At 41.9% G+C, this 16,714-nt stretch overlaps 1 protein-coding gene across 9 annotated transcripts in view; it reads right to left on the bottom strand.

Moving 5' to 3' along the window:
* The window catches only part of LCORL (ligand dependent nuclear receptor corepressor like), a 96,875-nt gene that overhangs the window by 76,432 nt on the left and 3,729 nt on the right, over nt 1–16,714 (bottom strand). For 7 of the 9 annotated variants that reach the window (XM_065699932.1, XM_065699878.1, XM_065699898.1 and 4 more), the window contains exon 1: nt 6,882–7,084. The exons of 1 other annotated variant lie outside the window; for it this stretch is intronic. In XM_065699932.1, the coding sequence (XP_065556004.1) occupies nt 6,882–7,029 (148 nt within the window). In that variant the 5' untranslated portion in view covers nt 7,030–7,084. Of the gene's footprint in view, nt 1–5,851; nt 5,999–6,881; nt 7,085–16,714 lie in introns of those variants that run through there. One more of the 9 variants, XM_065699914.1, reaches the window with a different exon arrangement.

The following is a 16,714-nucleotide window of genomic DNA, read 5'->3' as shown; positions in this document are numbered from 1 at the left end:
TGTTCAGCTAACTTAGTTTCAAGTTTTCAAACCCCAAAACACTGTTGCCAAAACAGGCAGTTACTAAAAATCAGAAACCTTGTTTTCTCAAGTACAGCTACTTATACTTGACTAGGGAGAAAAAAGCAGGCGTGTAGTAAACCTGATTAGGAAACCGGTCCAAGTTAAACTAGATCTGACATTTTCTTTCTTATTCTTCCTCCTGCCACATTTCCCCTCCTGTTACTAGGTTAGCGTAAAGTTAGATTTGTTTTACAGCCTAGCTCACTGAATTGTTTAATAAATGAATGCTCATAGCAGTTGACATAAATCATGTAGGTACAGTGAGTCCAGAAAGAAAAACAATAAAATTGTGTAATGCATCAACAAAAAGAAAACCCTGAAAGTTACCAACTTCAAGCATTAGTACACAGCTACTGAATGCCAGTTCAAGGGAAGAACAGAGACTGAGCTGCTGTGACAATATCTGTCTGTATTCTGGGGTTTTGGTTTACACAAATTCCAGTTCAGGAAACTCTTAGAGCCTGCAACGTAGAAAGACTATCAGAGTTTGAATTTCTCAGCTCACTATCAGCTATGTAAAAAGTAAACAGCTACCATGTAAGAACATACAATAAGAAAGTTCAAGCTATGCCTAAAAACATTGACAAAGATTACAGTAGTTCCTGGAACACTTAAAAATTGAACTGCTTCCACATACCAGTATCTACACATAAGGAGCACCAAAAACATAAATCACAGGTTTTATCAACACCACTGAAGATATGTATATCTACTTGCATGACCTGAATCACATTTCTGTTCTGAGTGGAAAGAATTCAAGCAAAGCGTTGCTTGCATCCTGCACAGTCCATGGACTAGTCTTTGTGTACCAGGTAGTTTTGTCTTTCAAAAATTGTGCTCCATACAACCTTACAATTGCAGGTTCACAAGAGATAAATGAACTGGTACTGCATCTACCTCTAGATAGGTGGAACTTCCTCCCTTTGCCTTTTAAACTAAGCCTCTGGTGTTTTTACTCTGTTTTTGTACTGTTTTTTGCAAGTAAAAAATTCTCTCAGAGTCAAATGTAAGATAGCCCTTTAAAAATACATAATGACAGCAGTAAGCAATTATTTATTTCTGAGAGAAAAGCTGATGAGTTGAAATGGATTGTTAGAGGACACAGAAAAGAAGCTGATTTAACACTACGTATTTGAAACAAAGATAGTCCAACACAAGCAAAACAAACCCCATGTGTTTTCTCTTATTTCAATCTAAAGACAGTTAATGCAATACCTACAACCAATGACACACTGACCATTTTTAACTCTTCTGTTAACCTGCTTAGTTCAGGGGAAATAGGGATGGTACATTCAGGGCTGTGCTCCACTCCTGGCATTGGCAGTGACACAGTCAGCTAAACCAATCTAATGGCTTATTTCTGCTACTACCCATCCTACTTCTGTCACACAGTCTCACCCCATCCTTGTACTGGCACCAGTAGCCATCAGGTTTGGGGTTTGCTTTTTTTGTTGTTTCGTTTTTCTTAAGTTCCTAACTCCTCTCAACAGAGTTGCCAAGCTAGTGAGTTACAGCAGATCAGACAGGGGTCCAAGCAGTGCTGATGCAAGTGTGTGAGCAGCAGAAGCACAGAGTCAGGACTGTGATTTCCCCATTCTGGTAATAGTTCTGTGAGACGTGAGCATACAAAATAGCACTTCAGTGTATTCTTAGATTGCGGTTTCATAATAAGTGTTCAACACTAATGCTGACTTGCAAACCTGCCTCCGTAATACTAGTTTGAGCTATCCCCTTACATGATGCCATCTTTCCCCATTGCATCAAAACTGCCTGTGAACCTGTGCTGTCATTCTGATCTAGATTTAATTCATGTTCTTCTCCAACCATTGCAGTAGGACTGAGATTAGTTTTACACTGGAATCACACCATGAGTTGCACATCACAGCTCAAAGGATGACAGATCCACAGAAACACCTTATACTAGTACTACTGCCTATCATATTGGATGATGGAAGCTTGTCTGCTGTTTAAAATTAGTTAAAGTGCCAAGAAAGCCAAAGGGGTCAAAGCAGGTATCATTTTGAAATCATTCTTGTATACAGGCTGTTGGTGGCTTGACAGGTAATAGAGCATTAAACCATCAAAACAATCACTAACAGATAGACAACAACATTATAGATATTATATAGTAAAGTAACCAGTTCTGCCACTACTATTGTGGCAGCTATAGAGAAACACCTACAGCTGCAGCAGTATTACAAAAAAAGTGGCACTAAGCTGAGGCAAAGTACTTACAGCCACAGTGAAAGTGAGAATACTTCTGTGTATTGTGGGGATAAAGATACAAAGTACTTGATGCAAGTGTTGCAAGTGTGGGGATAATACCAAATGCAGTAGCTACAAATCTTTCATTTCCAGGGGGAATGCCTTCCCTTGAAAAGTGCACTTGAGAGGCAGCTTGTTCAAAAACAGTAAGCCGGAGCAGAAGTTCAAATAGTTTAAAAAAAAATAACTGAAAGTCTACATCCACCAAAACAGAATTAGATGCACCGATGTATCCTAGTTCAGCAGCAAAAAAGTCTGAAAAAATATAAGAGGAGTAAAGGAGTACTGTATGCCAGATTTCACAAGCATATAAAAACGGATTTTCACTTCGATCAAGTTTCAGTTTTCATAGGAAAGCAATACCAAGGCTATTTCCCTTCAAATGTATGTCCTTGAGCTGCAGGAGAGGAAGAGTAAAGCTTCTACCCTTCCCCTCCCCTCAGACAGCAATATATATATGTATTTTAAAGTAGTCGTGATAATATTTTAAACTTTCATTTTCACAGTGCAAGATTATTCAGATGCTTTTATATTTTCACAATACAATGCAAGACCCTAGCAAGAAGATTTCAACATCCATGACTGGAGTTAACCTGGTAATTCCCATTAAAAAGCCTCAAGTTACTGCTCCAAACTTTACACATAGGATACTGTGACAAGGAAATAGGAAGCACCACCTCAGTGTTTTCTTGCACCCCAGCAATTAGTAGGTCCCTCCTCTGTGCCTATTCAATAAAGTTATTGGGACTCAATGTACTTGCCAAGACACTACCTGTAAAGTTCAAACGAAATCAGTCAGTGGGATCAATGACTGCTTGGAAAAACTGCATAAATCCTGTTTCTTAATGCTGACCACAGTATGAAGCTAGACTTTTATAGTTCCATACTACCAAAGCCTCTCAACTCAATTCACATTACAAAGTTTTAATCAAAGAGCATCAAAAAGCAATATTTAACCATTCTGATGTTCACCTACATAAAATACCTTGCAATTTAAACCAGCATGGAACTCAGTTGCTGACTAATTTAGGTACTTCAACTCTGAACTTTCTGCCACTTCTCCAGAAACACAGAACTTAGAATTAGGCTATGTTGTTTCTTAGTTATGTAACAAAGACTGTACCTAGGACAAAACATACCAATGAGCACTGCTACAAACAGTATTTGTTATCATATATTCTGCTTGATTTAAGAACATCAACAGAATCAAGATCTTCAGGCACCTGCCAAGATCATCTCATTCTGAACCCTGATCAAGTCATGCAAGAGGCAGTACACGCATAAGCACAAGTCTAGGCATCTTAGGAACATTAGCGCTTAACACAACCACACAAAGACTACCATCTGATCAGCCATTTTGTACTGAACACCTACTTAGAATTTCAATGAATATACTCAATTAATTTACAATGTGAAGTCTTTTGTACCTTCAAGTATGTCTAAATATCAAATAAAATAATTCTCAGTAATGTCAATGAGATCTTGTCACCGTTTTTCTTCTCTAACTCTTTAAATGCACAAACATTTTGGCCCGAGACTTTAAATTATATTCCACAGGTCACAAACTAAAATAATAGGCTGGCAAAACCCAAGCTTTTGATTCTAAAGCCCACGCAAATACCTAAGTCTGTAACTGGGTTCTGACAAACAAAGAATTCGGCAATGGAGCCCTTCAAGCAGAGGTCCCTAACCATCAGTGACCCCCAGCAATCAGTACACTGCAGGCAACTGAGCATTATTTCTGTCTCACTTTTGCAGATATGAGCAATCTGTTGAGTATGACTCTCAAGTTCTACAATCACCATCTTGGAAGCAGTATCTCTAACTCAGTTTACCACTCCTACAAAGTAGGTGAATGAGGAATCCTGTACAGGTAAAGGACTTTAAAGTGCTCAAGTGATTATACTACAGAAAGGCACATATCAAACTTAGTATTAATGAATGATACAAGATATCAAAGTTATGTTCATCTAAAAGGTTTAGCAGAAACAGTATGACATGTTCAACAAGTCTGTACTTTCCTGTTTCCTTTCTGAGCACAGTGTTTGACAAATAATAGTCCACAGAACTGTATTAACTGCCAATTTTTATTTTTTTTTAATTAAATAAAACCTGTAAGGGTAGAACGATCCAAGTTTTCTGTTGGTGGTAGTGTTTTGTTTGCTTTAGGATTGACAATAAGCTAGCTCAAGAACTGGGGGGCTACTACTTTACCACATCATTTTTCTGACTTTGCTAAAAATGTATGATTCTTGAGAAGTGTGGAAAAGGAAAAAGTAAGTTATGACAAATCCATCCTATTCACCACTTCTCCCCCCACCATGTTGTCATTTCAGTCATCAACCTGACACCTTTTCATACCTTCCAGTTAATACTAACTTTGTTACTCTTCAAATCCTTAGGAATACTTAACTTAGTGAGAACAATGAACCATTTCTACTTTGGAAGTTAATTTGAGATAATGTAGGAAGTTATATTACAGAAACCAATGCTACAGAATTTCAAAGGAGTAAAGAAAAAACCCCTCAATCCAAACCTGTTAAGTGTACTGTACCTCCATTATCCTGACTACTCACTTTCTTGCCTCTTTATTTACACTTTCTCTCAGATAAGGGCTGCTCAACAGGTATGCCAAGTTAACAGTTCTTAACTGAGATAGCTCTTGACTAACTATTAAACCATAACCAACGTCCTTCCTCCTGAGCACTTGCTAATCATTTCAGGGCTCCTTTCTATTAACTGAGTTTTGCATTTTGAGCATACAAAAGAATCATACTCTACATAGCTTTTATTATGAGGAGGAGAAAACTGAGTCTGAAGCAATACCACAGTCACATCAGCATAAAAAGGAAGTAATTATGTTATGGTTTTACACTTTGCAATTCTGAGCAAAAGAGCAATCAAAAAACAACTTTGAAGAAGTTCCCAAAGCACAGCAGACCTGCCCAGCAGAGGATCCAACCTGTGGTGACAGTTTGCCTTATGGAGCTTTCACTACACTTCTTCACAGTCCCTGTCAGCGCTGGTTGTGCTGTACAGCTGTGATCCCCAAACACATATGGCAACACACTATTACCACCAGAAAGTCCCTTCAGTATTCAATTGATAAACAGACTTCTAGGATTTTAGCTTAAAATTAAAACTGAAACACCATTAGGTAACAGGTAAGCAGAGGAACAGCCACTTAAATATTGAGAGATACCCCTCCATCAGATTTAAATTTACCGCATCATCTATGCCGATAAACTAGCTCTCCCTATATATTCTAACTACTTTCTTTCCACAAGAAGCATTATATAATGAATTAGGGTACAGAAATACATGAACACTGCTTTCCTAAGCAATATAATTTGAAGGCTTAAAAAGGCAGTGCAAACATACACAGGTATCATAATACATACACAGGTGTGGTAACAGGTGTTTAAAAGTGTTATTGGGACAACACAGCAAGGACGAAAAGCATGCGGCATGATAATAGATAAAACACAAAAGGCTAAGCGCCTGCAATTGTAAGTGTGCCTACTTGTTAGACATCTAGTTCTTTCCCTGCTCTCGCCTCAAGCACACGCAGAAATACTGGAATGAGTTGCTGCGTACTCTCCCGGTTACATCTAGACGCATTTCTTCCGCTCGGAGTGGATGAGCACCGACACTCGCACGCTACTTGAAGACCAGGGATCAGTTTGATCCATGTCCCCAGGAAGGGCAGTGTGTGTTGGAACCACACAGACAAGAGGCTCCTGGCATAGAGGCGCCCTGCTCTTCCCCAGCACAGAGGAACCACCGCCCGGAGCCCGGCGGCCCCCGCCCGCAGGCGGCACGCAAGCCGGGAGCCGTTACCCCCCGGCCGGGGCGGCCGCCAGGGCCCGCGCTCCCCCGGCCCCGCCCCGCCGCGTCACGTGACCCCGGGGGGAACCTCGCGGCACGAGAGCCACCGGGGCAGCCCCGGGGGCGGGGGGGAGCGCGAGGGGAGAACGGCCGTCGCCATGACAACTTCCAGGGGGAGGGAAAACTTCAAATCCCAACCGTCAGTGCAGGAGCGGCTCCCTCTTAAAGGCGCACACACACACACATATACACACACACACACGGGCGGGCTCCCTTCCCCCCTCCGCCCCCCAGGCACTGGTGGTGGAGGAGAAGAGGAGGGGGGCAGCCACCGGCACTCACCGCGAAAACGACGGGAAGCAGAGACAAAAGGACCCGAACCGAGAACGGGTCTCGGTCGGCGGCGAAGGGAACGACCGAGAGTCCCCAGCCGAAGCCGTAACAACCCACCTCAGCTGCCTGGAGGCGGTTAGGATCATCGCTCTCCCCACAAACCCCGTCTCCGCTTCCACCCTCCAAGAAAGCCTCTGGAGCCGCTCATCCATCTCTGCTTTCCCTCTCCGCCCACCCGGCAGACCCGGGCACCAAGCGCCTCGCCTGCTTTCCCCTTTCCCCACCTGAGACCCCGTTCCCTGCCGCCCCGCTCCCCTCAAGGATCTCGTTACCCCCTCCTCTCCTTCCCCCCACGGCGGCCGTGGTACCCCGCGGTTCCCCCCGTCTCTTACCCACACAGTGCATAAGCCGGTGCCGCCAGGAGTCGAGTTCTCGGCGGACTCCCCTGCGCTCCGCCGTGCAGCGGGGGCTCCGGCACTGGGAGGCGGCGGCAGGAGGAGCGGGAGCCGCGGCGGCCATTCTGTCTGTTCCCTTTTCCATCTGCCTCTGACCTCACGCCCGCTCATTTACATACGAGCGCGCGCTCCCCCGGCTCTTCTCCCTCCCCCCCCCACTCACTACCCCCCTCGCCTCGTCGGGCGCGTGCCCGCGCCCCCCCTCCTCTCCACACACACCCCCCACCCCCCCCGCTCAGCATCCGGGGCGGGGAGCGCGCGCCGCCTGGCGGAGTGACTGACACACGTCGCCGATCCCCGAGGGGCGCCCGCCCCCGTTCTCCCCCCAGCCGCAGCCCTCCCCCGGGCAGCGGGGCCGGTCGGTGCCCGGGCCGAGCCCGGGGGCCCCCCTCACCCCTTTTCCCATCGGTTCCCGGCCTACAACTCCCGCGGGGCAGCGCGGCCTCCCCGCCAGGCCGGGCAGGGCCGGCGGCAGCGGTGCACGCCGGGAGGTGTAGTGCGAGGGCGGGGGAACGGCGCCCGCCACCGACGCTCCTCCAACGGCTCCGCGCTGCCCGAGCCCCGCACGGCAGCGCGGCCCCAGAGCCGCCTCCACACCTCGGCTGGAGGCAGCTCTGAGCTAAGGAGGACTCAAACAGTGGCGCAGGTCTCAGCTCATCTCACGGCGTCCGGTGGGGCTGCTGAGCGGGGCTCCCTCATGGCCCCCCGCGGTCTCCTCCACCTCCCTGCCCGCACCTGCCCCTCGGGCGCTGCCCGCCATGGTACCGTTCACCGTCCCTGCTCCACCGCCGGCACGGATCCGGCTGGCTCCGGGGGGAAGGCGCAGTGCTGTGCGTTCCTAACTCACCGAATTCAACCTGTGCAGAGATTTTCAAAGTTCTCTCAAGTACTGCTCAGTCCATCAGGCTGTTTGTAACGGCTTTGCCCTCAGCCTGCTTTCGATGTAGAGCTGGGCAGGGCGGTGAGCTGGGGACCGGCATCACACAAACCGCAGAGTTATCCCCCTCATTTAGTATGGAAACCACTATTAGTTATTACTATTTAGCAAGTCAGTTTAGTTCAGTTTCTGGGAGCACGCCTGAGAAAGCTCACTCTCAACCTAGGGATGCCTTCAGAATGGAAGCCAGATTACAGATAACTGCAAGAAAGTTAACACACAAACGTCAGGGTGGATTACTCGTAGCATTTGACAACCGCCTGGACAGTCGGTTTTGCTGCTCTGCGCAGTCACCCTCACGCTGTGCCTCCAAACTCCGGCACAAGGCAGACATCCCCCAGCACCTGCCTGATCTGACAAGTGCTACCCGCGCCTTGCAAGAGAGCAATTAGCAGTCTTGAATTCCCCAGACAGAAAAATCATGATCTTGCTGTTTTCTCAGATCCTCGTGCATCTTTGAGTGCCTCCTCCTCCCCCATGCTCCCCTTCTCACAACAGTCTTTGTATGCAGCGTTACTTCAGCAAGAAATAGCATTTTCTTTGCCTATTTGCAGGTTGTGATAGAAAACAGCATTTAATAAGGCCATAGAAAAGAAAAGACACCCTTGCTTCTCCCCTCCCTCCCACATAAGGGTTGAGGGAACAATGCTGGAAAGAATCATGTCACCCCTATCTGTACACAGTTTTTTTCTTGTGCTAGAGGATGAGCAGTTAAAAACAGCAATACTGCATCAAAGCTGCAGAGGGGCTTCAACTTTGAACAAAGAACAGGAAGCAGTTCCCCACTCATTCATCCCTCTACGGATCTGTGTAGACTGTCGGTGCAACCAGAAGCAGGGCTATTTGGAAAGGAGCCCTTAACACCTTTCAGTGGAACGTTTCAGGGCATGGCAAGACTGGAATGCAGGTGAAAGGCAGCCTAACGCTTCCTCTAGCTTTTCAGCATGGCAGCCAGCAGTAAATAGCAAGCAGCAGCTACATCCTCCATCCCCTCAGATCTGTTACAAGTACCTTGCCTTTCTTATTTACACAGGACTCCCAAACAGCAACAAAAATCATCAGCCTTGCCTTAGAGAAATAACAAAAAACAAGGCAACTCTGCGAAGGCATTGTCAAAATCCGCACAAACTAAAAAGTAACCTTATTTGGGTAGAAGGCAATTTCAAAGTGATAAAATCCTCCAGGTTTGTGTGTGTGTGTGTGTGTGTGTGTGTGTATGTATGTATGTGTGTGTGTTTTGTTTTGTTTATTTGTCTTGGTTTGGTTTTGTTTGTTGTTGCTTTTCCTCCCCCCCCCCAGTGGACTTAAAACCAACAATAACAACAAAATCAATCCTGTGTTTGCTTCTCCTACAAAGGTTCCATGGTGGAACCATGAGCTTCTAATAGATGTTCTTTTTTGCATATGAAGGACATATTCAAGGGCTGCTTGTAGAGCACAGCACTGAAGATAAGTTCCACCTCCACTGGAATGAACAAATCTTTGATATCAAATGGCAGGTCACATCTTTTTTGGTAAAGAAATTTCATAAAAATAAACTTTGTCACTTCTATAAGGCAGCTAATTGAGCTTAATGAATTCAACACACAGGAATTTTAAACACTATTCATCTAATTGAATCCCTGAGGTTATCTGACATGAATCAGTTTTGTAGGGACACAAATGCCCTGCATCTGAAGAGTTTTATTTCAAGATGTCTATTATTATTTAATAAAGAGTAGAGAAGAAACTGCACTGCCCCCACATTTGGTTAATTTAACATACTTTTTGTTGTACTTTCAAGGTTGCTCCTGTTTGAGGGAATTCTCCATGCATGAAAGAAAAGTGTAACAAACCTGGCAACAAAGTTAGGCAGACTTTAGGGAGCAGGAGGTGGAAAGGGGGAAGAAAAAAAGAATTTCAAACTGAATTTTTATAGTTGCTTATATTTTTAACTCCTATGCCTTCTTAAAAGACTGCCTAGGCATCAGATATGATGTGGAGAAAAGGTTTTGAATGACTCCCTCTATTTGAGATGTCTTATTCTCCCTAACTTAAAACTGAACCAGGTAACCAAGGATCCTGCTTCATCAAGCCACCATAGGTGCTATCTTTACATTAGCTGTACTATTTTTTCTTCTTTATGAAAATGACCGTCTAGCCAAGAGGTCACTTCTTACATTTCTACTTGATTTTATAGAAGCAATTCCACTTTTCCAAACAAATGTTGGATCAAAACTCCAAAGCAAGCTGATTGAGGGCAGAAGCTGGAGCAGTGAGGGATAATTTTGATTCAGTTAATTTTAGCTGCCTATCCTGGCCAATTTTTAAGGGACCAGAGAATCACACAGAAATGGCTGTGGAGGCAAAGCCCAATACAGTTTTGTTTGAAGATACAAGAATTAATACTGCTGTTCTTTCTCTGTGTTTCACCTCATATTAATTTGGGGGTAAAGAGAAATTAAAATAGTCACAGATACTTATGGTTTGATAGCACAACCCCATCAAAATCTGACATTCTGAATTAATTTTTTTTGAACACACATTGGGGAGGTTTAACTATCCTATTGAAACATAGCAAAATTGTTCGTCACCAAACCCTCTTTATAATTAATCCCCAAAGGTGAAATTTGCTCCTGTACAGACAGCTTTGCATGGCTCTTTGTCACCGAAGTACTGCTTTGCAGAAACTGGGGGCAAGGATGAAGTGTAATTAAAGCAGCTTAACTTGAACAGTCAAACCCCTGTAGTAAGCCGTTTGCAGATGCTATCTTGGAGTGAACACTTCCTAAAGTGTGGAGCTCCCTCTCTCATATGAATGCAATTTGTAAACCTGGAAATTGTCAGTGTCTTGGTAAAACAGAAGGAGTTAACTGATGAATTGTATGATAGCTTTATGAATGAGTATTCCAGAGAACCATTCATACTTACAAGATGTACCACAGCTGAAAATAGAAGGGTAAAATCAAATGACACCAGAGGAGGTTTCACCATAAAGAGTATCATGAACATTTTGGTACAGTATCTAGTCAAACTGAATAAGGGCTTAGTAATCAGTATGAATATTAGATTGCCAATACATGACTACTTAAATCTATTTGCAATATCAATTTCCTAACACTTTAGCACATTATAAAGAATTCAGAGATGCTCATAAAATATAACACTTTCTTTTGCAATGTCAGATGTAGGAAAAAGGTCATCTTAAGCGATCCATTATATAGGCCATTTTTCCCTTTTTTTTTTTTAATTATCATTTTTCCCCTCACTGATCATTGAGGACTTAATCTTAAAAAATGCCAGGGGACTTAGCACAGAGCTTCCATATAAGCAGCTTTGAGGAGGAAACCCCCAGTTCTGTTCAGCGATCTGCATATGCTTTTATTCATGCTTTGAAGGCAGAATCCCTGTGGTCACTCCTAAAGGCACATTCATATAAAGTATGTAGGTTGCTCTAGAGGTGCCTTCACAAAGCAGAGGTGAGATTCAGGAGCCAGAAAAGTACACCTATTCAAAGCAATAGGATTTTTCAGGCACAATCTCATCCTTAGGTTCAGGCTGTGATTAGTGTACAGATACTAGTTTTGTGAGACTCTGGGAAGATGCAAAAAAAGCTCCATCTCATCAGCTAGAATACTATGAATTTCAGAGATTTAAACTGATACACTGTACTGTAAAATGCTGTGGCTGAGTAGGTTGACAACCTCCAAACAAGGTAAGCACAGACAGCTAGGGAACGATAATTATTTTTCACTGCAGCCAGGTCTGAAGCATTACTGCTCCACCTACTATTTCACCTACTGCCAGCCAATACTTCTACTATTCCAAGGCTGATATACAGCCTATTCTTTTTCTGCGGAGGAGGAAGGTAACCTCCAGCAGAAGCAGCTGGATCAGCAGCTGTAGAGCAGTATGACAAGAATGCTGTGAGGGAGGGAGCATCCTACTGTCTACCACTTCCTTGCCTATGGTGGCAAGCAGCACCACCCAGGTGAAAAGATTATGTCTAATCTAACAGTTTAGGCTTTGAATTTCCATAATAACCTCAATCAGCGTGAAGTTACACAAAGATACCTTTAATTATTTCTTTTAAAAAAAGCTAAATTCCTTCACGGTTGCTGACATGTGTGTTAGGGGCCCTGTGAACCTTGAAGCTTACGCCCAAAACATTCGCTTGCATCATTATCAGTTCTAGCAGGGAAAATGAAAGCTCAAACTCAAACAAGAACACCTGGAAAAGTTTCCATTTAACAAATAGGTGAATTATCTAACAGGGCAGAAAAGTCAAGCAACTTCAGATATGCTCTTTGGCTTTTGGATCACCAGGAAGATGTGAGATTTGCAAGCATTCCATGCTCCTGTAGCTTTAGACCTCTTATCTCCCCTGTGTTCCTATAAAATTCAGAATAGCTTAGAAATGGAGATGTGTGGAGAGGCTATAATTTAACACCAAATATCTTACAGATAAAGAAAGAAATGACACATATATGAAATCTCAGGGTATAATAGTCAGTGTTCAGTGACAGTGTATTTCAGCAATACATAAAAAGTACTGCTGTCTCCTAATTACAGGGCCTGCTTTTGTGAATCTCAACAACATTAGCCCATATCACCACCTTCAACATATATGTACAATTGAATCTATGCACAAGTTAATAGAAAGCTATCTAAGTGGTACAATAACTTTTTTTAGACAAAACCTACTCCTTATTCTCTAGAGAAGTTATTATTTCCTATAGAAGAGTACCAGGAAATTCATTAAGTGAAACTTTCTTCAGGTAGAAAGGCAACACTAAAGCAATCAAGTCAGCACTATATTTGTGCCCTGCTATTGACCTAATTCAAAGTACATGGAACATGATTATTGCAGGAAGATGACAATTTTTTCACAAACATCTTATTCTTTGTATAGGAAGGAAAAAAATTGAGAGTGCTTCTTATGTTCTAGTACTCTTAAATCTGTGAGGATGTAAATGGGAAAACCAAAGTTTTCATCTGAGTGGATGTTTTCTTATCAGACCATCTAATTAATTTAACAAAAAGCAGCCAAGCTTTCAAGAACGCTGTATTCTTCATGTCCTGTCTACTTAAATCAGCTAGTATAGTTAAGTAGACATGTCACTTCCATGTGTCAAACCGAACTTGTTTATAGCAAGCAACCATTATAGTAAAACTCTAGAGTAAATGTTTATGAAATAGATGCATTCAGTTTTACATGGGTAACTATAACACGAATAGAGCTCTCGGTTTGTAACATTTTAGAATACACAGTGAAATTTTTCACAGGTTATTTTCAGATCTTTGTTTATCGCTACTTCAGAGGCTGAGGTTCTGGTGATACTGAGGCCAAAGGTCCATGATCTCATCCCATGCATGTTCTGCTATGCACAAAAGCACACATTTTTGAAGTCTGAATTACATTTAGACAAACCTCTAGAGCTAGAAAAAAAAAATAATTACCGCATGACTTCTACAGTGAGCTGAGTACACTTGATCAGAGTGGAATCCAAATGTTACTTTACAGAATCACTCTTCAAAACAGAGCTACATTGCAGTGGACAGTAAGGTAGAATAAAATAGAGCTCTAAACAATACAGGCTTGTAAGGAGAAATCAAATTCTAATATGCAAACTATATGAAAGATTCTGTAGTATAAAAATCCAATTGGAATGCTTTGCAACTAGAAATATAGTAATTTTTGTTAGGTACTAGTTTAAAACATTTTTTAGACTTTCTGCTCTGATGAGGATGATATATCCTATGTTTCAGTACTAGCCTGGCAGAAAAAGGTGTGCAAGCGAAAGGAGCCAGCTTGAAATGCCAAAAAATAACAAATTAGTCTTCTATAGATTAGACTGCTGTTTTAACATGTCATTATTTGACTATTAAAATTAAATTTAGAGAGAAGGTAAAAACCAATATATACTCCTAAGTGATGTCTCCATAGCACTATCAATCAAATATGGCTGTTTTTTCCTTCCATTTAAACTGTTATCCTATGTTCCACACAGCTGAGTAATGTCACTCACTCTCTCTAAAGTTTCCCAAGTGGCCAAGTAATTTAAGTATGCCATCACCAGAGCAACTCTGCAGCTGAAAATATACTGCTATTAAACCCAGAGAGAATAGATCACTAATTGCAGCTTAATATTAGAGATAGACACGAAATACTGAGCCAGCTATTGGAGCATGTGCTGGTAATCCAAACTTACACTATTATTGAAAAGACAAAGAATTGTTTACTGTCTTCATGAATGACTTTTACAATTATGCTAGCTAAGAACTCACTAAAGCTGCATTATACAATGGCTGCTGGTTCTGCTGCAGACTGCAGATTAATTATTGTTTAAACTAAGGGGAAGCTTTTCCCCCAAAACCTACTCTTGCCTGTGTGGAAGGTCACACTGGGTGAGTTTTCCTGTATGCCACTGGTGCCAACAAAACATGTGACAAGATATAGCCCACGTGGAGCTTTAGAGGATGTAGTTCCTTTCTGCTAGAAGGATTACAGTCTAAATAGAACAACATCCAGTTCACAAGTTGGCTGCTTTAAAAAGAGTCCTTGCCCCAGAAGCAGAGCATAGGTCTCTAGCATCTCCCCAGGACTGAGTGAATGTGTTTGATTCTGGGTGGAGAAAGGTGTATCCCTGTAACAGGCTTTGAGTTGTTTTTTACTGAAGAAATTCATGTTTTATAATCCTTTGTACATTTTCCAGCTGTGGTTTCCAGGATAGGCTGCAATTTTATAACTAACCTAACCAGCATCCACCATGGGAGATGGTAGGAAATGAGACTGAATGGCTCATTGGTCACTTGGGTAAAGCAGTTTATTTCCTGCAACTTCACTTGCAGAGTTACTACCTCTTGTTTGACTTTTAACAACTATTTTTATTACCTCTATAAGCTTCATCTTATCAATTTTATGTATAGCCTTTCTTTTAGCTGATTTGTCAGTAGTTCAGGTTATGCTATCTTGTGAATCTCCTACTCAGCTGCCTTCTCCTTCCTTTCCTACCAATACCACCTCTTCCATTTTCAAGCTAAACATCCTGAATTAAAAAAAACCCCAAACCTTCAAGAAACAGTAGTAGAAGAAGAAAGGAGGAGCTTTGTGGATGAAATTCATCCCCCTTAGCAAAGTAAACAGTAACATGATTTCTCAGACCCAAAATAATTTGCAAGTCATTTCATTATAGTTATTCTTGAAGTGCAGCTATTTCTCAAGTGAGATCAGTGCTGGGGTGTTTAGATTGCTGTAGCCTTATACTGCTTTGCATAACTGCTTTCTTCAAACGTTTGGGCTTTTGTCTGTTGGTTCTCAATAGGTATCTTTTTGTGTGGTTTCAATCAATCTCTGTAGTGCTGAAAAAGGACCAAAGATAACATTTCTATTTTGCAAAAGCAGTTAATTCAATGTAGCCAATATATTTTCGTATTGTCCCTTTTTTTCATCCTTTGATTTTAAAATCAAACACATTGAATATTCCCCCCATGTTATTTCTCATGTAGCTTTTTAAAAACTTGATCTGATTATTTTCTTACATTGCCTGACCATTTTCACATGAATTTTTAAAAACTATTTTTGTATTAAGTAAATTCAAATTAACAGAACAATTATAAATTCACATCAAGTATCCCTTTTTGGGACTACATGAAGTGATCCCCTCAGCTAATAAAAAAAATGAAGTCACAGTAGGCTGAATATGACAGCCTGAACAGTTCCTCATTGGATTCCTGCTGGGAAAAGCAGCCGGCAGAGTAGATCTACTGCAGATCATCATAAGAAAAAGCATAAAATTATGGGAAAGGACAACAACAATATTATCATCCCTGGAAGGGTCTTTTTCATTCCAAATATGAATGGGTTCAGCAGCAAACAGAATTAATCTTTTCCTTCTCTTTCTTAAGCAAGTCCACTTCCTCTAAAAACCAAAACATTTGTTTCTTCCCTTTCCTCCTCTTGCTTATAAATATAAGTGTTCAAATTTCTACTGTTTGCCTTGAAGGATATTTTCACAGCTAGTTACCAGTATTTCCTAGCATTACCTCTCCACAGTGCAGAGCAATATGGCTAAGAAACTGTTGTGGATCTAAAAGTGCTACAACCAGTTCAGAGCAATGCTGTGATCCTGCTCCTTCAAGTTTGACCACAGTGATTCAGATACATTACTTCTCCATCCAGTCTCTCTATTGTACTACTTTCCATTGTGCAATTTTTCTTGCCTTTCTGCTTACGGTTCACTCAAAGTATGCTTTCAACCTTTTCTGCACTATTATGTATGGAATTTCTTCCAAAGGGAAGCCAAAAAGTCTTCACTGATTCTACAGTCTTGGGCTTAAAGAAATAACAGAATTTGTAATGCAAGTGTGAGATCTGGCAATGCTTTGTTCCTTAATGTAGGGGCTCTATCTTAACTGTAGTGGTTTACTATTAAAAATAAAAATAACCATAGACTCGAGTGCTACACAAATATTGTTACAATCCAAGGCTGTACCACCACTTCATCAGATTCGGTTAAGTTTCATACCAAGTACTTTAGGTACTCTTGTAACAAGCCTTCCACACTCAGATAATTTCTCATATTCTCAGGCTTTTAGGCATTCTCACAACCAGTTTTTTTCAACATTTATCAACCAGGTGTTGCTGCCATAAAATAGATTCCAGTGTCATTCAACTAGTCATTCAGACCAGAGAGTCAAAGGTGCTAAGAATGTCTTAAACCAGCAGTAGCGGTTGCTGATCATTAAAGTCAGTTCTAATATTTTCTCATTTTATCTACAGGACTATGAAACAGGAAAATATTTAGCTATGAACTCATTGTAGAAAGCACACAAGCTTTTAAAATCCAATGCA

The sequence above is a fragment of the Lathamus discolor genome, chromosome 1 (genome assembly GCF_037157495.1).
Source record: "Lathamus discolor isolate bLatDis1 chromosome 1, bLatDis1.hap1, whole genome shotgun sequence".
Taxonomy (NCBI): domain Eukaryota; kingdom Metazoa; phylum Chordata; class Aves; order Psittaciformes; family Psittacidae; genus Lathamus; species Lathamus discolor.
Note: the sequence above shows the minus strand (reverse complement) of the source record. Positions and strands in the feature narration are given on the sequence as shown.